The sequence below is a fragment of the Coffea eugenioides genome, chromosome 3 (assembly GCF_003713205.1).
Source record: "Coffea eugenioides isolate CCC68of chromosome 3, Ceug_1.0, whole genome shotgun sequence".
Taxonomy (NCBI): domain Eukaryota; kingdom Viridiplantae; phylum Streptophyta; class Magnoliopsida; order Gentianales; family Rubiaceae; genus Coffea; species Coffea eugenioides.
This window is the reverse complement of record NC_040037.1, coordinates 13,609,924-13,632,361: the sequence shown is the minus strand read 5'-3', so window position 1 is coordinate 13,632,361 and position 22,438 is coordinate 13,609,924. Positions and strand designations below refer to the sequence as shown.

General features: G+C 35.6%; 2 protein-coding genes across 2 annotated transcripts; one reads left to right on the top strand and one right to left on the bottom strand.

The window, feature by feature from the left end:
- The first annotated feature begins 1,634 nt into the window (after positions 1–1,634).
- On the top strand, positions 1,635–5,549 carry LOC113766084 (putative late blight resistance protein homolog R1B-17). Its single transcript, XM_027310310.1, has 2 exons — positions 1,635–5,094; positions 5,371–5,549. Exon 1 carries the CDS (start codon positions 1,635–1,637, stop codon positions 5,088–5,090), a length of 3,456 nt encoding a protein of 1,151 aa, XP_027166111.1. The 3' UTR covers positions 5,091–5,094; positions 5,371–5,549.
- Positions 5,550–16,041: 10,492 nt separating this feature from the next.
- LOC113767048 (auxin-induced protein PCNT115-like) lies at positions 16,042–21,943 on the bottom strand. Its single transcript, XM_027311219.1, has 5 exons — positions 21,543–21,943; positions 18,792–18,992; positions 17,607–17,779; positions 17,420–17,522; positions 16,042–16,633 (listed from the first exon to the last, which is right to left on the bottom strand). Exons 1-5 carry the CDS (start codon positions 21,762–21,764, stop codon positions 16,301–16,303), a joined length of 1,032 nt encoding a protein of 343 aa, XP_027167020.1. The 5' UTR covers positions 21,765–21,943; the 3' UTR covers positions 16,042–16,300.
- Positions 21,944–22,438: the final 495 nt, after the last annotated feature.

Sequence of the window (22,438 nt, the reverse complement as noted above, 5' to 3'; positions counted from 1 at the left end):
ATTTTCTTTGACCATTGTATATTGGTAACATTAATGCACTCATTAATTTTGAACGTTATCATTTTACTCTTTATGTTTATTATCTTAGTGTTTATATTTATTATGATTAGGATTGTCACTGGAGCCAGGCCACCTGAGCTTGGCTCGTTCTGCCCAAAAAAAATTTGATGAGCCCAACCTTTCATTAAACCGATACGAGTTTGAGCCTAAAAATTATATCCGAATTAAATATGAGTCGAGTTTGGACCTCATTAAGTTCAAACTCGATATAGGCCCAACCCTTAAATTAGCTATATATATAAGGATATGTATGTAATATAATTATACATTCGAATATATTATTACTAAATATTAAATATATACAAATTTCAAAACACAAAAATACATTTGAAGACATATCTACTAACTTTCTTGAGAGCCAATATTGATATTGCATAATTGAAATTCTAACTTTTCTTATTGGTTGAGCAAATTTTTTGGTTGATTTCTTTTTGGTGTAGAAATATAAATCATCAAGCATGTTTGGATTCAAGTCACAAAGATATGACGAAGTTTCAACTTTTGAAAATGTATTGGCTTATGACCGCATGTTTTATTACTATTTTTCATGTATTTTGAACGAATTAGATATAAATATTGTTAAAAAATTCTTGATTTATGTGCTTTTTAAGAACTATTACTTGTTCATGTTTAATTTTAATGTGGTAATCTTGTGAATATTACATTAGCTTTACAACTCAATAGTTACAGTAATTATATAAGAAAATTGAGGAGCAATAACTAAGCTTGAACTAAAATGAAAATGATAATTTTTATTTCATAGAATTTGTGTATGTAATAATAGGATGTGACTATATGGAGTAACAATGCTTAAATTTTTCAAAGACTCAGTAAATTTACAAAGATTAAAGTAAAACAAGTGTAGGTGCAGTAAATCAAGTTAAATTTTTACGCTTTTGCAGTATAGGTGCAGGGACCCTTTGCCGATGGACAATGCCGTAGTGGTCCTTCTCAACTCCAATATGAGGAGTATGAAATAGTCCAAAAATAATAAACTTGTCAATGAAAACTTCTTCACTCTACTAAACACAAGATGACTTTATGATAATCCAACATTTTCTCTTTTACCAGAGTGCTGTTCTTTTGTTTCTAACTCTGTTTGAATGCGTACAAAATTTTGATCAACTCCAATTAATGTGCTTGTAATGACTAGGGAAACTAAGACAGACTCATATTTGTAATACAAACCAAAAACAGAAAATGTTTCAAGAATGCATTTCGCCGTAATCCTGAGAGATTGCCATATCAAATTTCCCTAATAAAATGTTGATGACAGAGTCAACTAATTTTTATCAATTTCCTCCATTTGTAATTAGTTCAAGATAAATTTGGATTTTGGGTGCCTAGCTCCAATTCCACCTAGTTGAATAATTGATTATCATTGCCTGGGGTCCACCTTGATGCCAATTCCACCTAGTTGAATAGTTGATTATCTCAATACTCTTCTTCACCTTCTCACCAGAAACAAATAAGTAATTTTCAGGAAAGAAATACTTTACCAGCTCTGCAGTTAGTGAGATTTGTTTCTCTCTTAAAATTTGAGAGTGAAATTGACGAAAATCCCTGCATAAGAGATGGAGATGGCCTCCACTTGCAGCATCGATCGGATCTTACTTGATCTAGAGTCGCTCCTGAACAGCTTCCAAGACCGGTATGTTCCTGACGGTGTTCTTGGTGCAATCGAACGCATGAAATTTCTCAAAACATTTCTTATGTGTGCAAGAAAGTGGAGCCAAAGCAATGATCTGTACTTGGAATCTGACAATGTTGTGAAGAAGGTCAGTCTTCCATCTTTCTTATCTTGCATCGAAGATACCTTTCACAAATATGAGGAGGATATTCACTCTCTTTCCCATAGATCAGAAACGGACGAATATGGAATGTTCTTGGAAATTGAGGAACAGATCAAATTACCTAAGCAAGAAATCATCCAAATTTACTTTGCTTTGGCCAGCAGCAGGTCATTGCAATCAAATTCTTGTATGACAGATGATGAACTAATGGAATTCATAGACCTCATCCTGCAAAATCTAGCAGATTTGACAAAAGACTATATGCATCCGCAAATTAGTGAATCGTTTGTTTCTGCTATTTTGAGTGCTCAAGTCCAAGCCCTTGAAGCAAAGCTAACATTCTTGAAAAGCTTCATTCCCTTTGCCAAATTGCGAGGAACTGCAGATATTCCTACCTCGCTATTGGCTCACTTTGAAGTGGTGGCTTTGAACGCAGCACGCCTCTCTTACATGTGTTCTTTCTGGGAAGATGAGGATCTGCACAATCTTGAGTTGTGCTGCATGATATATGAGCAACAACAGAAAATCACACCTATAGATTTTCAAGTCTATGAGATTTTTATGGAAGTTCTTAGAGCTACAAGATCCTCAAAATCATTGCATGATAGAATGATGGATAAGCAGATATTAAACAACTTCAATGATTCTCTCATAAGTTGTCTCTGGGAGCTGTTATGCTGCAGCTCTAGCTTCATGGATTCTATGAAAGATGAAATGCGAATACTCTATGCAGGACTGAGGTTTTTGAGAAGCATTTTAAGGGAGCAGCAGGAGAAGATGGATGAGCAAAACAAAAAAATTGGCTCTCTTCTTAGTGAGGCAGGCATTATAATTTACTCGCATTCTCTAAACAGAGTGAAGGAGGGAGAAGTCAGCTTCTCAGAATCCACAGAAGCTCTTGACTGTTATGATGTGCTGGCTAATACCAACATCCATATCAAGCATTTTAAGGATCAGATCAGTGGCTCAAGCATTATTGAAAGTATTCCTTCCTTTCATAGCTTAAGAGCACCAGAAGTTAGCAAGACTTCCCACCGCATGCTATCAAAAGGTCAAATGCCAATAGCCCATGAAATTATGGTTGGTCTTGATGATGATGCAGCAAAAGTAATTGAACGACTTATATGGGGAGCGGATCAGGTGGAAATTGTTCCCATTGTGGGAATGGCTGGGCTTGGTAAGACGACTTTAGCCAAAAAAGTTTACAATGATAGTTCAGTAATCTGTAACTTCCACATTCGTCTTTGGTGTACTGTTTCTCAAGCCTATAACATGAAAAATGTGTTACTTCAAATTTTGTGCTCTGATGGCAAACATTCCAGGAAGGATGATGAGTTAAAAAATCTGGATGAACATGCGTTGCTGGAAAAGCTCTACAAAAAGCTAAAGGAGAATCGGTATCTTGTTGTTTTTGATGATGTCTGGGACATTAAGGTATGGAATGAGCTGGGAATTTCATTGCCGGATGATAAGAAAGGAAGTAGAATCATCTTCACGAGTCGATCTTCTAATGTGGCTTCACAGGTTGAATATGGGGGGAAACCTCACTATCTTCACCCGCTTAGTGAGAAAGAAAGTTTTGAATTACTGCAGAAGAAGGTATTTGGAGAAGAAGATTGTCCTCAAGCATTGCATGGATTGGGAATGGAGATTGCCAAAAAGTGCAGGGGATTGCCACTTGCACTTGTTGTTGTAGCTGGAGTCCTAGCAACTATAGAGCATGATATTTGTGTTTGGGAAGGATTTGCTGAAAGTTTCACTTCAACCACGGTGGCTGATGCAGAACAATGCAAAAAGTCGATGGAGCTCAGTTATGAGCATTTACCATATCACTTGAAGGCATGCTTGCTGTATTTTGCTGCATTTCGAGAGGATGAAAAAATTGGTGCCAAGGAGTTGATGTGTCTCTGGGTTGCAGAAGGGTTTGTGGAAATAATTGAAGGAAAGAGATCAGAGGATATTGCAGAAGAATATCTGATGGACCTGATTGGCCGAAACTTAGTTATGGTAAGTGAAAACAGATCCATTGGTGGAGTCAAAACTTGTTACGTTCACGATTTGATATTTGAGTTCTGTAAGGGCGAGGCGAAAGAAAAGAAATTTCTTCAGGTCTTGCGAGGATATGATGAGCTTTCTATCTTTAATGAGCCTCCCAACCTACCTCGGTTGTCCATTTGCTCCAATGGGGAGGATTTTATAAAGTCAAAGCTCTTTTGTCCACATTTAGATACTCTGCTATTCCATGATGCTACTCTAGGAGATAAGTTTGAGTTGCGTGACATCTCCTTCCTTTTTTGCATCTACAAACATCTTAAAGTTTTGAATTTAGAGGGCATTATGCTAAGGCTGAAGGAGCTTCCAGCTGAAGTCGAATCACTTCTTTGTTTGAGGTACTTAGCCCTTAGAGCTTCGGAAATGGAATTCATTCCACCATCTATAGCCAAGCTCTCACATTTGGAAACCTTCAGTCTAAATTCTCTTGAGACGGTTTCATTGCCAGATAGCATCTGGAACATGGAGAAGTTGAAGCATGTACATGTAAGGCATGGCGTCGTCATTCCTCTCTCCTCCGATGACAGCGTTGTTGAAAACCTCTCCAATTTAGACACACTCTCTGCTCTGTTTCTTTATCTTGGCGAAGAGGGAGAGAACTTGTTGAGAAGGATTCCCAACGTTCGCCGACTTAAAATTTTCGATTTGGGGGAACAAAACAGAGTATGCTGCAACATGAGTCGACTAGCATGCCTAGAATCACTCGCCTGGTTGGGCAATTACTCCTCAGGTTCATGGGAGCATGTTGAGCTTTCTTTTCCCATGAATTTGAAGAAGTTGAGCCTTGGCGGTCTGGGTCTTCCCTGTAGAAAAATGTCATTGATGGAACAACTACCCAATCTTGAAGTCCTCAAATTACGAGCCCAGTCGACGGAGGGCCAAAAATGGGAGCTGATGGAAGGAGGATTCCCTAAACTCAGGGTCTTGACTTTGGAATATGTACAGATTGTTGAGTGGATAGAGACAGACCCTGACAGTGATGATTACTTCCCGTGCCTTCAGCAATTAAAACTCCGGAGCATTTCTAAATTGGAAATGATGCCTTCTTGTTTAGGGCGTATATCTACTCTTGAGACCATTAAAATGAATGAGTGTGGAGACGGCGTCAAATCTTTAGTAAGGGAAATTGAAGAAGCACAGGAATATAATGGAAATGAGAATCTGAAGATCATCATCATAGATTGAGCTGGTGCAATATCTCGTAATTTTTTTTTGTCGTTACCATTAATTGGCTTGTAGAAATAATCATGCTTTTTTTCATTTAAGGGAGTTTAATTTATATTGACATTTTGGTAGCTTTTTTGTACTACTTCAGTTGCCTGTAGTGCGTGCTCGAGCACATTGAAATTGATGAACAAACAACTAATTAAATGCTCCTTTTTTTTTTTTTTTTGCTTTTTGTTAATGAAATTGATGAACAAACAACTAATTATTGCTCTATTTTTTCTTGATGATATATCATCAGGGAGTGTGATGGTCATCTGTGTGGTCTGACTTTCTTTGGTGCTTTTGTGGAAGATTGAAGTGAAAATTGAAAGGATCGATGGCTCTTTTCGTGTCAAGATATGGTGGAAACGACCAATGAGGTTTGTACGCCGTGCACCATTTTATCAATATATTTTGCTGTTGGTGTATTTTGTGTAATTTCGTTTTGCGCCTGATACCGTGTCAATTTGCTGTTGGTGTATTTTGTTATCTTTTTTTTTTTTTTTTGCTATTTGAGGTTCAAACTCCATCATTTTGACAAAATTGATTAACAATTTGTGTTTGAGATCAATCATTCTTGGAAGAATATGACAGCCCAAATTGGGAAGTAACAACAGACTTGTGGCCTAGAAATTCAAGCCCTTAAGGCTTTGGTGAATCCTTGCCTCCCACCAAAATGCCACTGTTGTGGCTCTACTTCAAATCCAGACGGGTGCATAGTGCACCCGTCTGGTCCGGTGGTGGTTCTATCCTCATCGGTCCCCCATAGGCTCAGTTGAGCCTCCTCGTAATTAGAGTAGGAGTAAGAGTAGGGATGACAATTGATAAAAAAAAAAAAAAGAAAGTAACAACAAACGTGGTTCTCCTAACGAAAAATGAACAAATTTGTAAGACGATGTCAGATTGGCCCTTCTCAACTATAAAAATGATTAATCATCTAATTGTGAATCTACAATATAAAATATGATAGAATTTGCTGACATAACTTTAGACGGATTTGGCTCCTCTCTAGTGAGTTCTTTCTTCATTTCGTACAATGCATATTTAGATGCATGAAACACGTCTTCAATTACTAAGAAGGGACAAGGTCAATTTAAATTTAACTAATCCTAACTCTTGTTTATAAATGAAGATACGTGTCATACATCTAGATAGGTACTGCGGAAAATAGAGAGAGAATCAATTAGAGATGAGCCAAATCCCACTTTAGATTAGTTTTCAATTTTGGCACTTGTTTTATTCCGTGGATCTTTACAATACAAAATATGATTACTCTTGGTCTGTGAGGGTATTACTATTATTTAGAGTGAAATTGCCCTGGCAAGAACATAATTGTTTTGGCAATATAGCTAACCCTTTTCTATAATTTGCTACTAAGATGCACTATCGATAAGGTTTTGTTAAACAAATGATTTATATGTTTTTGTTGGAGGAGAAAATTGATAGCAATATGAAATTCCAATAATTAAATTTCTATTCTTTTTAATTAATTTTTAAAAAATTATCTTAGTACGTATCCCTAAAACAAATTCCCACTACGTAAATAGGACCCAATTGTAAAGGTTCAGAAGCAGTGAGCCCACCACTTTCGTATGCCTCCAAATACCCTTATTATAGTGGATGGATCACGGATGGCAATTTGATTAGGGGTGGCAATTTTTAATACGACCTGAAAATACGATACGAACTTAACACGAAATTAATAGGTTTAGGTTGAGATTTCGCGGGTACGGGTCAGAATCGGGTCGAATCCGGTGAACCCGAAAAGAAAACGGGTCGAATTTGGGTCAATCCGTGGGTGACCCGATAACCCGTTTACAAATTAAAAATAATTTAATAAACATAAAAATTATTTTATCTAACTAAACTAAGTTATTCTTTTTTTCCAAAGGCATTAATCACTTAATCCTAAATGAATTTATTTAACTTTTGTGAAGTTGAAATTATTATGTTTGGACAAATAATGTATTATATTATTTTTTACTTTTATGGTGTTTTAATTTATTTTAGATTTGGTTTGGGATATTTATTTAAATTTTTATTATTTGATTATGCAATTAGTCTTGTGCAAAATTGGTTTTATTAGAAATTACAGTGGTAAATTAGTAAATTGAAATTAAGTTTCGGGTCATTCGGGTCGACCTGTCAACCCGAAATTTTCGGGTTCGGATTAAGTATCCTGACCCGTTTAGAGTTGACGGGTCAAACTCGGGCCAGCGAATTTTCTATTATATTCAGATTTTAACCCGACCCATCAACCTGATTTGGATCCGATTGCCACCCTACACGGTGGGCTCTAAGATAGGAACCAATTTTTAAATGTGGCTCGCCATGTGTCTGACATATGGCAGGCTCCTTTTATAAAAAGACTAGGAGGCATAAACCGCGTGGTGCGCGGTGGTATAGAAAGAGAAGATGCCCAGGCAAGCATACAATGTGGAAGGAAAGTAACGGAGGAGGATATACTTGCTTAGGCCAATGGGGGTTTATTTTTTTACTTTTTTTGGTATATGGGTTACACAAGAGCACAAAATAAGCAGTAATATACAGCACTTTTAGGAAGGCTGGAGGCCAATAGAACAATATACACAATGGAAACAATTTCGTAAACAGAAAGTTCTTTAAAATAGAGGAAGAGACAGAACTACAATGTATTCGCAAATACAATCGAAGCACTTAGTAATCTAATATGGACTAAGCTAGCTGAACAGTAAAATTAAAATGCCATGGATATAGCTTTTCAATGCCTTTTTTGTTGAATATGATAACAGCAAAGGAGGTGGCCGACTGTGGAATAAAAAGCAATATGTCTCCAGGGCAAAGAACATGTTCGACTGCAAAAGTGGCCCAATTTTTGTCAAGGGATCTCTGTTCCATGCCGATGCAATACGTTTTATAGCCACTTGCAAGAATTATTGTTGGTGTTGTGTTTTCATGTAGTCGAAGGTCAGCATATTGTGGAAGGGCCTATTTTTAAAAAATACATATGTTAGATTAGCGAAGAATGCAGTTGTAAACAAGTTGTATAAAGGAAAGCACTTACCAATTGGTACTTAGAGCGACTTGTATAAAACTGGTAGAAAGAAACGAATGATGTCCAATCGTGCTGAAAAAACTGATTTATCAAGGACGTGATAGTACATGAAAAGGGCTGGTGTCCGAACACAAAACCAGATGCTTCAACATTGGATGTAACGTTTGAAAGCATAGACAACGGAAGTGTCCACGGCATGAGAATATGTGATTGGAAAGTGCAGAAAGCCATGGGATCATAACATGCAAATTTTGGTGACAAAGTGAAAGCAATGACTCATTCTCATAGGGGAAAAAACCAGCAAACAACATTACATTTTACAAATGCATAAATACCAGAAAAATTAGCAGTACCTCTTTATCAGCCTGATATAAATGGTGAGAATTGATACCTATCAACTTCTCGGCCTCATCTCCCATGGCTATTGCATTGAGTGAACCAGTGCCATCCTTGATACCAAGAGTCACACAAGCCCTTATAGCACTAACGAATAAGCAATTTAGCTAACAAAAGAGGATTCAAAAACAGCAGCATACAATAAAAAAATCATAGGATCAAGTAAAAAATTATAACAGACCACCTAAAAGACACCATACCTAGGGAAAGTATAAATGTCTCGGCTGCAATAGCGGCACATAATACCCCAGGTCAAAGAAAAATCATTAGGAAGATAGCAATGTGGACAGGCTAGATACCATAGTCTACCCATTTTATACTCAAGAGAAACCGTGCCTTTTATCCAAGTAGTTCCTATGTCCTGGGGTGATTAACATACAAAGCAAGGGGAAAAAGTTATCAAATAATCAAGATGGATATGGAAAAAGTTGACATCAAAAGTCTATATGATTTCGGCAAGAACATAATAGCAAACTCACAAACTTCGTTGCTTGAGCAATGAATGAGATCTGACTTATACGGCTAGAAGCAACTGGAGGGACCAATACACATGGATTAGCATAACTCCTCTCATGGACCATTCGTGTGAGCTCTGAGATATTAGTTTGAAACCTAAACAGATTGTAGTAATTTATTAAAGCAAAGTAACAGTAAAAAAAAAAAAGAAACAGAGAACAGCAAATAGGGAAAAAAAGGTAAGGGGAAAAAACCCAGCAGACCATGTCCGGAGGTTCCCAGTTTCTTGAACCATTGGGGAAACCAAAATCACGGTCGAAGGTTGAGTTGTTAATGATAAATCTGGAGAAAGGACTGAGTGATCCAGAGAACAAAGCTCAGACAAAACCAAATCTGAAAGTAAAAATAGCATGGATAAAAGAGGAAAAGCTATTTATTTATAACATAAAGAAGCTTACAGTTATCGGTAGTCACCCTAAGACAGAACGGGATTCTGTGCAATATTAGCCACTAGGTCAGTCCCTTCAATGGCTTCAAACTCATTCCAGAGGGTCAAAAAAATAGGCCTAAGCCTTAACACAGAAGAACATACAAAGAAAACTCAGTAGCAACTCAAATACAAAAGCTAAACTCAATAAACAAAGAGGAAAGAAAGGAAAACACTTACTCATAGTTAACAATAACATAGTCGCGTGCGACAGACAGCCCCCCTTCAAATTATACCTCTCTAGCAGGAAAGACACACAAAACAATTCCCATGATACCTGTGAGTCCAAAAAAAAAGGATAAATTCAGAGGAAAACAAATGTATAGGAACAAGGAGTACAATAGCAGGAGGAAAAACAACCCAACAAAAATAGAGAGTCACCTATGAAGTTTTCTGTGTCGACAACAGTGTCGCATGAAGCAATAGAGCGTAGCCGAAAATAGCATGGGAGTTTTGGAGGTTCAATTTCGAGCAATTCATCAATCATAGTCTCATCAGTCAAAACCCAATAAAAGCAATAAGAACCAAGACTCAAAGAAGAGTCAGGTATCTCATAAACACGGGCTCTGCAAATGCGATGCTTTTTAAAAGGCACAAGTAGATTGCTAACACGAGCAATGTTCTCATCAATCGCAAGTGCAGTCACTTTAACACCCTAAAATAGACAAAACCACAATCAGCAAAAGAAGTAAAGGAAAGTAAACAAGAAACAACATAAAACTGAACCTGAAAATCAGAAAAAACAAAGTAGCGAAACTTCTTTGTTAGTTCACCGCCACAAGTCGTCTTCACATGCGATGCCTCGATAAGCTAAACTTGAGATGTCCAACAAACCGTGCAAGCATTCACCTCAGGCACAAGCAACATCCCATCAGCATGCTCAGACCACATAGCCTAAAGAAAAAGATTAATCAGGTTCAAGGGGAAAAACACACGGGAAAAAAGGGAAGACAAAAGAAGACAAAATGATAGCATAAAATACAGACATCCAACCAAACAACGAGCTAATAAAAGTAGAACTAATGATTACATACATACAGACATTCAGGCAAAATACGAGCTAATAAAAGTATAACTAAAAGTCAAACAGGAGAACAGGACACCAAGCATAATGGCAGGTTAAAATCTACGGTTCAAAGAACTATAACAGGTTGGGCTTGTCCATCTTAGATGGTGATGTCCTGCATCGCTTCTCACCCCTACATTTTTTAGATAATTTTCTCCCACCATACTGCTACAAACATACATGGATAGAGTGCAATAATGATTCATTAATCCAGAACTTCTATAACATTTTTTTTATCACTGTCACATAGTAACACTAACAGCCATATCACAGGAAGATTTTGAATGGTTATCAATTTCCAAGACTTTACAACTTCAATCTGGAGGAACCTTACCGGGAAAAAGGCAAATAGGCAACAAAATCACCAAGATTTCAATCAGCCATTTTGTTTGGTTTCTTTTGCATCAAGACTATTGCGTTTTTTTTTCCATCTCTAACCTACGCTTTAAAAAAAAGGAAAAGGAATAAGGAAAAGCACTCCATTACACAATCAACAACGCTAAAAGCAAAGGAAAAAGGTATACAACACAGCAAGCAAGAGGGAAATCTGATAGAAACAAAGGGAAAAACATAAGCCCGGAAGAGGATAAATGCAACAAAAGAACAATTTACCGGTGAAAAAAATTTAAAAAACAATTAAGACAGTACTGGGGAAAACGAAGGCAAAAGCACAACAGCCAGGCACTACAGCAAACATTAAAGAGGAAAAAAGAACGGGAAAAAGGAAAAAATGTAAGCGAAAAAAATCACCTTGGATATTTTGTGCGGAAAAAATGTAAGATACGCCATGAAAAAAATATCCAAGCAACACACAAAAAAAGCGAAAAAGCAAAAAGCATCTGGCCAAAAAATGTAGAAAACACAGAGCAAATGAAGAAGCCAGTTCCGGCGCTAGCAAGACGTCCGAGGGGAAAAAGAGTAACAAGCAAAATATGGGAAAACAAACAGAGCAGCTAAATGAAAAGCTTCGGAGCCGAGGGACGAATCTTTCAGAAGCAGAGCCAGCTGCAGCCAGGTAATTAGAAAAATGAAAAAACAAGACCGCACATTTGCTTGACTAAACCCCGAGGGAAAAAGATATCAAAAAACAACACAGGCAAGCTTTCGAGGGGGAAAAGAGGATACCGTCGAAGAAATGGAGAAAAACAGAGCAGGGAGACGAAAAAAGCTTCAGAGCCGGGGGAACTAATCTGTCAAACGCAAAACACCATCGCCCTTTATCCTCGAACTGCATGCAAGAAATTAGAAATAATAAGGCTAAACAGTAGCTTGACTAAGCCCAGTGAAAAAAAAAAAGATATCAAAAAAGAACACAGGTAAGCAGAACCAACCACGAACGAAGCTAATGCTGAGCAGATCTCAGAAGCAAAACACCAACGGCCTTTATCCTCGAACTGCATTCAAGTAATTAGAAATAAAATAAGGCTAAACATTAGCTTGACTAAGCCCAAGGGAAAAAAAATAAAAAAAAAACCCAGGTAAGCAGAACCAACCATGAACGGAGCTAATACTGAGCAGAGGGAAAATAAAATAGCTGGAAGAAAAGCACCAAAGTGAATAATGCTTGGAGAGCAAGAAGCAAGGTTCAAACCCATTAATGCTCGGGCTGAAAGGCTGAAAAGGCTGAGGAGTAAAAGTAAAAGTACAACAGGTACACGAAGGCTAGCTGGATCAGTGAAATGGGAGCGGCCAACGGCTAGCTGGATTCTGATACACAGCAGTGGAGAACGTCATGGAACAAGATGACGAAACTAAACTATGCCGAACAAAGCGAGCAAGCAAAAGATACCAAACTTAAATTGAACGAGACAAACTACGAAAACGGCATCGCTTTACTTGCCAGGATCCACGCACAACGCACGTGAGAGGACGACCAAAACGAAGAAAAACCATCCACGTCAGAAGAGCCCTTCGGCTCTTATTCTACTTATGTTGAAAATGGAACTAATAAACTGGTCCACTGCATGTCAGAAACACAACAGGCCTAGATAGAAAAATGGAACTAAACTTTTCAAAAAAAATTTTTGAACTTCTTTTTGGCAATATTTCAATAAATTTGCCCTAGGTTTGGTGTTGATTAGGTCCAGGTTGATTAATGACCTTGACTAAGATATGTGAAAAATTAATATTCAAGAAAATATTCTACATAAAGAAATTGAAGACTAGTACATTTTATTTTTTACCCTCATATATATCATGCACTTTTCATATTTGATATTCACATAAAGTAATGACATTACTTGCGATCCAAACCAATTTAAAGTAGTGACGGCTAGTTGAGATCAAATACAATTGTGTGATTAGAATTTTGTTTCGAATATTAATATGTTGTATAACCAACTAGAAAAATTCTGTAGCCATCTTAGAGTGTCATTCCTTCAATGTGCTTCTTCCAATGATGATAGTAACTGGTAATTTAAATTATTGGAATTGTATTGACCTAAATATTAAAAATAATATTTCACCATCCAACTATGAATTTAAATAATATTTGACCAAAAAGGGGTTATAAAACCTGTCAACTATTTATCCTACTAATTCTACAGAACAATTGGTCACCGCCAAATTCTGAACTAGATTTGTGTTTTTTATGACTTTTATATCTTTCTGTTTTCATCTTTTTTCTTTCTCTAAATGGGACTAATTAGATGTACGAGTAATAATAAAAAACATGATATGAATACTGCTATTAATGGCAGAGTCTACTGGTTTCAATTGATTTTTGTATTGCAAAATATCTTAAAAGAGTTATTGACAATTGAAAAGTGAACAATAAAACACCGAAGAGTAATTTACACTTAATTTTTTTTATATAAAAAACAGATTTCATTAACGAATTGCTAAAAATCGGCCAGCATGATTTGATTTACATAGCTATCTTAATGGCAAATTTAATATGCACTAAAACTTACATATTTGTAATTTAACAAATGCAATATATCTGAAATTATGAAAAGATATGAAAAATACAAGAAATTTTAAAATTGTCTCCCTTTCATGCATATTGCAATAGTCAGATTTGCTAATAAACGGCTTTAAACTCCAATAATGATGATAAGATCTATTAAAATAGATTCAAAATCCAAAAATTTTTTAGATCTGATAACTAGATTTGAAATAAATTCAAATCCAACGTCAAAATAAAGAAACAGTACACAAAAATCTCCATAGGAGTTTGTTTCAAATGGATGGATGATGTAATGTTCAAATTGGAATTGGATGACGTAAGTGCAAAGGTGAGCCATTTCCTTTTTTGTTTTTTGGGAATGCATTCGATGTTTGATTTTCATTTAAGGCGGAAGATGACAACACAATTTTAAACTGAATTTGACCATTTGCTTGTAGGTAAAGTTTTAACTTTTTAACTTAGCGAGGAGTGCTTAAAATCTTACCAATTATCAGTTGTTGTCTGTCCTTTAATTTAATTTAAGGAATAATTTCATAAATCTCCCCTGAAGTTTTTTTGTCAGCATTACTAGCCTCCCCTGAAGTTTTAGAAATATCACAAATGCTTTAGACCTTTTCTTTATGTTGGTATGATATAGTTTACAATGACACAGCCTTGGAGTTGCTTTTGATGTAAACGTTCCGAGCATAAAATGTTTACTCATATGCTTACGTTTAGGGTTAATTATATTTACCTCCCCTAAGGTTTAGCCAAACTACCAGTCAAACCTTGAGGTTTAATCAAATAACAGTCTAATCCCTTGACTAAGCAAACGTTTATCAAAGACCCCCTGCTGTCCTAAGACGTTAGTTAAGGTATGATGTCAGCAACAAAAGTATTACCCATGTGTCATCACTAATTTCTTTGACTTTTTCTGAAGTAATATTTTTTTTCTTTTCTTTGTTTCCTAAAATATACTAAAAGAAATTGACTGCCCAAAAACCACAAAAGAAAAAGAAAAGAGTTGCAAATTTTTATGAAAAGGCAATTTCACTAGTTGTTACCTCATAGAAGAAAGATTCGAAATAACATAACAATAATAAAATATTAGGAAAAAAAGAGCTTTGCAATAACAAATAGAGGAGAAATTAAATGAAAATTATGAAAAAAAAAGAAAAGAAAAAGAGAGTATACCAAAATCAAGAAAAAATGAAAGTGCTTTCGAGTTGAGAGCTTTACCTTGTAGTGGGTTTAGATTTAAATAGCCTTTTAATTTAATAGCTGGGATTGTCAATTGGGATAACATATAATTTGCCGGCAACCTTCGCTCGAAAGACTTCTTCATAACCAATAAGTGTGTACAGGGTTCAATTGGGATGATACCATGTGTTAGCTTTCAAGCACAAAAAGGCACATAATTGCATGGACGATTTGTCACTTTTCTACTCCAATTGGTACAAATCAATAGTTGCCATATGCCTCATGCCAATTTTCCACATGGTAAATATGAGGAATTTGTGAATCTAAAGTGAAATGGATTCTTTTTGTTATTAGAGATCTATAAATTTAAAGAATAGAGGGATCTTGATGTTTTCTTGCTGATTTGTGTTCTATTTGTCATGAACATAATTTTCATACAAATTTTGTAGAATGCGGTTTGAGTGGTGATGAGAATAGGAGATGCAGTTGTTTGGTTTTTATTCTATTTATCATGAATAAATTTTTCATAAAAATTTTGTGGAATTTGGTTTGAGTAGTGATGAGAATACGAGATACAGATATTCAGACTTGTTTGGTGGTTTTGTGGTCACTTTTGGCCAAAATTGATGATCAAATCATAATTTACACAAAATTTCAAGTTCCAGTTGCAAATTTGACAAAGATCCACCATTGAATGTTAGTGGCCGGTAGTGACAAAGATCCACTTCGACTGCTGCTGCCATGGTTGCCATATTCAAGCTTTCAGAAAGTTAGAGATGAAGAAGGTTAAAATAAAAGGAAGGAATTATGATTTTGTTAGAGTATAAAATTATATATGGGTGTTTGAAAATTCGTTCCTATTGTAAAATACAATACAGGCACTAGTCCAACTAATAATGCTTATGGTTATCTTGTCTTTTCATCAATTCCATCTATGATACTTAACGGAAGTTACTAATAGGGGGGCATTTGTTATTTGACCAAACTTCAAGGATCATTTAGTAGTTTGGCCAAATCTTAAGGGAGGAAATTGTAATTAACCCTTGCGTGTAATTGGCCTTGAATTGAATGCTGTTTGACAACCTATAAGTGTCATAGCAATAGCACATAAAAAATGAACCACTATAGCATTTAAGAGTACAACAGATAGTCTTTAATACATTCAATTGCAGAGAAAATTATGTTCTGCTTTTACATGACTAAATATTTATCATTATAACCACATAAAAAAACTCCGTTCTTCTTATTACAACTTTGCATGCCTTAACCCTCAACACAATAGTGTCTCAATATAGTGAAATCCACCATCACACACATAGCTAGAAGGAATTATTTTAAGAATAATATATTTTAAGCTATTACGATCGCGTGCAAAACACGTGAACTATTATTAGTAGCATTCAAAAGTAGAATAGATAACCTTTAATACATTCAACTGCAAGAAAAATTATATTACGTTTTTACATGACCAGATCTTTATTCACTACAACCTCTCTGAAAAAACTCCATGCTTCTTATAACTCTAATTGCCTTAACCCTCGCGGAGACAATAGTATGACGAAATTTATTGGAACAAATACATATCACTCTAACTCTCAATATAGTGAAATCCACCATCAGGCACATAGCTAGAAGAAATTATTGCCATAACAAAGTTACGTCTTCATGTGCACTTCCAGGTTGACAAAGGTGGAGTATCAGCAGTTTTCCAAGTGCCAGCTTCAGACGCACATCTCTCACCCTTGATAGCTGAAGCAATAGATTCAAGTTCCGCCATATCCTCTGCCGACAGTTTTACAGACAAAGCTCCTATATTCTGATCGAGGTTCTCAATCTTGGTAGTGCCAGGTATGGGGCAAACATCTTTGCCTTGGTGATGGACCCAGGCCAATGCTAGCTGTGATGGAGTACAACCCTTCCTTGAAGCAATCGCATTGACCTGCTCGTACAAGTTCTTGTTGTGCTCCAAATTCTCTGCTTGAAACCTTGGCATATACTGCATTGCATGAATTTCAAAATTTAAGCAACTGTAATGCCAGAAATTCAAAAGGGAGCAAAGCATGTGTTGTCTACAAAAGAAGACGTTACGAATAACTTCAGGGGAAAGAACAACCCAGTAAGGTGGACTGAGTACTCTAAGAAACATCAATTGTAGAAGGTACATCCTGAGATACATTTCCCATTAAAGAGGATACTCAAAATAGAAATCCAAAACATTTTCAAACAATCTTAGACAGTATTATCAAGTGAACTTGTGACCAACCAAACTCAGGATGTATAGAAACATCAAATCATGGTGCCTAAGACCAGATGATGACACTGCAATGTAAGTCCGTTTCCCCTCAAAATTGTAAAGACACTATTACTAAAAAATGCCATAGTTTCTTCCTTTTTTCATGCCTAGGATGTTCTTGCACCATAAAATAGAACACTCCCACTGCTCATGATATTTGACAATGCGAGTGCTATCTTTAAATTCAAACAAAATACAGAGCACAAAATTTCTATCCTGTCTGTACGAAAGGTTCAGTTTGTAACAATGCCAAAAACTGCATTTATTGGAATCCAAGACTACAAGACTTGTCGGATAGAAAAATGCTAGTTGTGTAGCTCTGTTGGATAGAAGTTAATTAAATTAGATAGTTTTAGAAAAGATCAACCAAATTATTCGACATCAAATAGTGCAGCAACATAACAGATAGATAAGAATAGGGATATTGAGCAAGATTGCCACTGACTATACTACAATAGAAACTATTAATCTTTTTGGCTATTCACATACCTTTCTGACATCACCTTCAGTAAAATCCTCGACCAGCTTTGGACCTGAAGAGAAGAATCCGCTTCCAAGTGGACTGTATGCAACAATCCCTATTCCAAGCTCTCTGAAAGATTATACCAAAAACTGAATTGAGAACTTCATATTTCTTCTAGACCATGTAGAAAATGCAGCAGAATATATGCACTACCTGCAAGTGGGAATAATCTCTTCCTCGACATCTCTGGTCCACAATGACCACTCCAACTGCACAGCTGTTATTGGGTGAACAGCATGTGCTCTTCGAATTGTTGAAGCTGAGGCCTCAGACAGACCTATATACTTTATTTTACCCTCTTCAACCAGTTTCTTGAGCTCTCCTATCTAGAGAATTTCAATGGACAAGAAAATGCAAAGCTGATTTATTACATTCAATACTTAGGCAGATAATCAAAATATTACGTGCAAAAAAGTAAAAGTTGCACTAGTTCAACGAAGTCGTGGACAAAGTATACGTCAAACTGAAATCGCTAATTGATAAAAATGGCAACAAGCATCCAGTGATACTTCTCTATGTACAGCCCACCGGATGACTTAGCTCTACGACCATGCCAACAAAATGCTCCTCCAATATGATTACATGACATTGTTGACTTCGTCTATATATAATAATGGCCGTACATATCAATTATCAGTTGTCAATTTTCCTTGATTTCCTTTATACTTGCCTGTATTTTGAGTCATTAAACTGCAAGAAAGTTTCTTCCTAATACTCAGGAAAAACAAGACAATTCTTTGCTGACTACATTAGAAAAAGAAGACAGAAATTGTTTCATAAAAGCTTAATGTAAGTAAGCTGCTGAAATCTTTGAATTGCTTGGAGAGGTCAATGGGGCAGTTGCAGCTGGCTTTCACAATTAGACAAAAATCTGTACTCTGAACAAAATAAGTACCATGTTTTTAGATATCGACTAAAAATCTTCTATATGCAGTGCTTTTGGCACCAACTGGAAACGAATGACAAGGTAAGTAAATAGCATATCATTACTCAACCGGATAGCCTATCTCAAATGAAAGAGAATGCTCAGGTCTCTTGCTTCTAAAGGAAAGCTGTACAATGTATAGCATGATATCCATCTGTATATCCCTCAGCAGGACTGTCAAGCTAATATAAGATATTTTCATTGTTTCCACTTTTCAGGATGCCTGGTGCTAAATCAGCTATACCATACTGCAGATTAGCCTAGACCATAAGGTTGACTAACTTTTCTGTGCAATTTTTGAAGAATTGAAATGGACATGAAACTGAATTATTCGAAATTTGGAGTTGATCAAACTTTTGTTTCATCAAGAATGAGGTGGAGCTAAAATACAAGAAAGGCAAGATGGCGCAAACCGTGACTTCAATGGGCACACGTGTATCAATTCGATGTTGATAATAGAGATCAATGCAGTCAACATCAAGCCGCTTCAAACTCGCTTCACAAGAAGCCCTCACATAGGCTGGATCACCACGCACATCGAACTTCCCATCCTGCAAATTGACTGCAAATTTTGTTGCTAGCTCCACTTTCGCTCTTATTCCTTCCTTCAAGGCCTAGAACCATGGTTTCAGTATATTAATCATCAAGGACATACACATTATTGCATGATATAGCAAGTGGATTTGTGATTTCATGGATGGCACAGTCCCTCTGGAGTTTTTCCAACACTTCATTGTTAAGGCTATGCCACTTCTTTATGTAGGAAAGGATATGAAAATTATGTAATCCTTGGAGTTTAGAAGTCTGATACTCTTAAAGGACCCAATCCATTTTCTCTTTTTGTTTTATGTTTCTTCAACTTAAATTTACAATCTAGCTTTTTCATTCACAAGATTTGGAGCACAACATGAACGTACACAGAATCGTGCACATACACATTAATACAAAAATAGGGAACTGATCAATGTAGATTAATTAGTGCCCTTTTTGGAACCATTTGGATCAAAGGAAAGGAAAGATAAATAAATAAAACATCCTAGTGAAAAAGAAAGGAAAGGAGAGTAGAGGAAAATAGTTCTCATTTGTCTTATTTGGATTAGATATGGATGGGAAAGAAAGAAAACCTAAATATGCTGTTTAAAGGAATGGTTTTTCTCTCTTTTTTTTTAACAGCAAAAGAGGAACTTTACTTATAGATAAAATATTTACATAAGTTGCTTAGTCAAACATTCCTAGCCTGCTGCTGCATCCCACAATTCATATCTAAAGCAGGTTTCACAAATGGCAAGTTCTACAGCTATGAAATACATGGTTACTCAAGTTTAAATTTGGGTGCTTGAGGCATTTTATAAGAAAATCATCAACGAGATTTTCTTTCCCTCTGTTTCCGTCTATTTTTGTATGGAAATGATGTCTGAGCAAAACACAATCCATCCATTTCCTTTTCCTTCCGTTTCCTCTCCTTTCCCCACCCAAAATCAATCCAAACACAATCCATCCATTTTCTTACCTTTCTTTTCCCTTCTATTCCTTTATACAATTCTCTTTTCATAATCTTTAAAACTTTACCGCTCATAAAAAGTAAATTTTACTATCCCTTATCAGAGAAATAGTAAACTTTCCATAAATTGATGACAATTTTAACTTCAAAGACGAAAATAGTACTATTTTACCAACTCCATTATGATGTAGAATTTTGAAGGAAAAAACAAAAGAAAATAAAGAGATGGTAGAAGAGTTCTAATCCTTCGTGTTACGTGGCTACTTCTAATGGGATAGAGCTATTCAAAGTATGCGCTAGACCTACAACCTTCTCTTCTCAACTTTGTTGCACGTTTGACAATTGACACCACATGGATGCCATTGTCGGAATATTGAAAAATTAGGGTGACTAAGCTATTTAGAAAACAATTTATCAAAATAAAAACTCTCAACTTTTTTTCAACCACTTTTTTTCTCTTACAAGTATATTTTTTCAAGAAAGAAAAAAAAACTATAATAAAATTTTCATGAACCACCTCCAAAAACACCAAACCAAACAAACCTAAGTTTTTATGTTATTTCCAGCAATTGGAACTTTTGATTGGTGCCTTAAAAGAGTCTAGTCTTTTTGGTTAAATAGTCTAATAAAATAAATATAATTTACACTTAACCCCTTGTAATAATTCACTGACTTCTTTTGCTACCTCCAATTTTATTTATCATCACTTTGCCCTTTCCCTATTTTTCCCCCTTGTTTGCTTCCCTTTCCTTCCTTTTAGAAGGTAACATATCTCAATGGTAGAGATAAAACTTCAATTATTTTGATTCCCGGCAAGAAAAATATATTAATGAATCAAAGAGTTCTTTACCAAAGAATAGCGAGACAAATTGAAATTTAATTACTATTATACCCTAAACATGTTTTTTGCTTGGTTACCTAATAATTATAGATCCTGTTTGATAATCCAATTCAGCACTTAAAGTTAATGAATTCAAATCAGAATATATTCAGACTCATTTGATAACCAAACATTGAAGATCTGAATTAATTAAAAAACACTAAATTTCTTAAGCAAAACTTGTTCTCAAAAAATAAGTGATGAATTATTTACTTTATCTCTTAACGCTGTCGCACTTAAATGTATCAAATTTAACATTTAACAACTTAATGGATTCAGACTTCAAATTCAAATTTCAGTTTTCAAACTTCAACTTCAATTTTATCAAATGCACCCATAGAGAATTATATTGCTCAAGTGAATGTTTAACTAGCAGAATTTGTGTAAATATACAACGCATAGCTCCTAATAAATCAATAACTTCATAGCAAAAACCATTTGATACAAAAATGCACCAAAATCAAAATCCAAAATAATTCATTCAAAGTTTACAAGTGAGGACAAACATCTGAAAAAATAATTGCATGAAAAAATGAAGAAGAAGAAGAAGAAGAAATGAAGAATATTATTGTCTTATTTGACTAATAATACTTACAATTTAAACAAATGGAGTTTAAGTGCTGACAAAAAAATTAAGGGGGCACAAAGGGAGACAAGATTTCAAGTGCAGGGGGTTAAGTATAATTTACCTAAATAAAATATTTACAAATATGCTCTTTTAGAAATTAAAAGTACAAGAGTTTATGCATAGCTCACAACAGCAGAAATTTGCAAATATGGTACCTTGCCAATGAGTATTTCGTTGGTGTGAGGTCCATAGAGATCGGAGGTGTCAAGATGGGTGATACCTCTGCTAATAGCATGGTGGATGAGTTTGATCATATCAGGCTCGGGCTTTGGCGCCCCGTAGAAGGCTGACATGCCCATGCAGCCCAGCCCTTGAGCTGAAACTACAAGACCTTGCGACCCCAGCTTGATTCTTGGCACTTTCACTGACGCCGCCATTTTCAGACAAGAACACAAGACACAGAGGAAAGAGTTAAGTGGAGCAGAGTTTATTGTTAAGTAGCTGAGGCCTGAAGAAGAAGTATGGACTGGACTGATGAGGGATTACGGTAGTCTTGATCTATGCTTTTATAGATGACCCGGGGTCGCCGGCGGCTGGTGGGTCAGCGGGAGGACTTGCAAATATAGGAGATTATTGGCCCCGTTTCAACTGCCATTTTTTGGAGTTTTTTGTACCAAAAAAAAAAAAATTAGGGATAATTTCAGAAACCTCGCTGAGGTTTCTATCCATTTCACTGTAAGGTTTGTAAAATTACACTTACTTTCCTTGATTTAATAATTTTAGTAACAAAATTTTAAAATAATATTGATTTGATCAAATTTTTAAATAAATATCAAAAAATGCACTTGTGTAATGAGTTTTGATTTATTTCTTTATATAATTATAAAATTATCTAGTATAATTATAAAAAAAAGTGCGAAATTTTTCATAACTATACCTGTTATTTGATAAATAATTATAATAATAATTTTATTACTACGATAGGATACTTTTGATGATATTTTATTATCGATTTAGATTTATAAGATAGAAAAGAAAATATTGAATTGTCATTTTAAATGACTAGGGAGGTATGTGTAATTTTTAAAATTTTAAAAGAGCTAAATAAAAT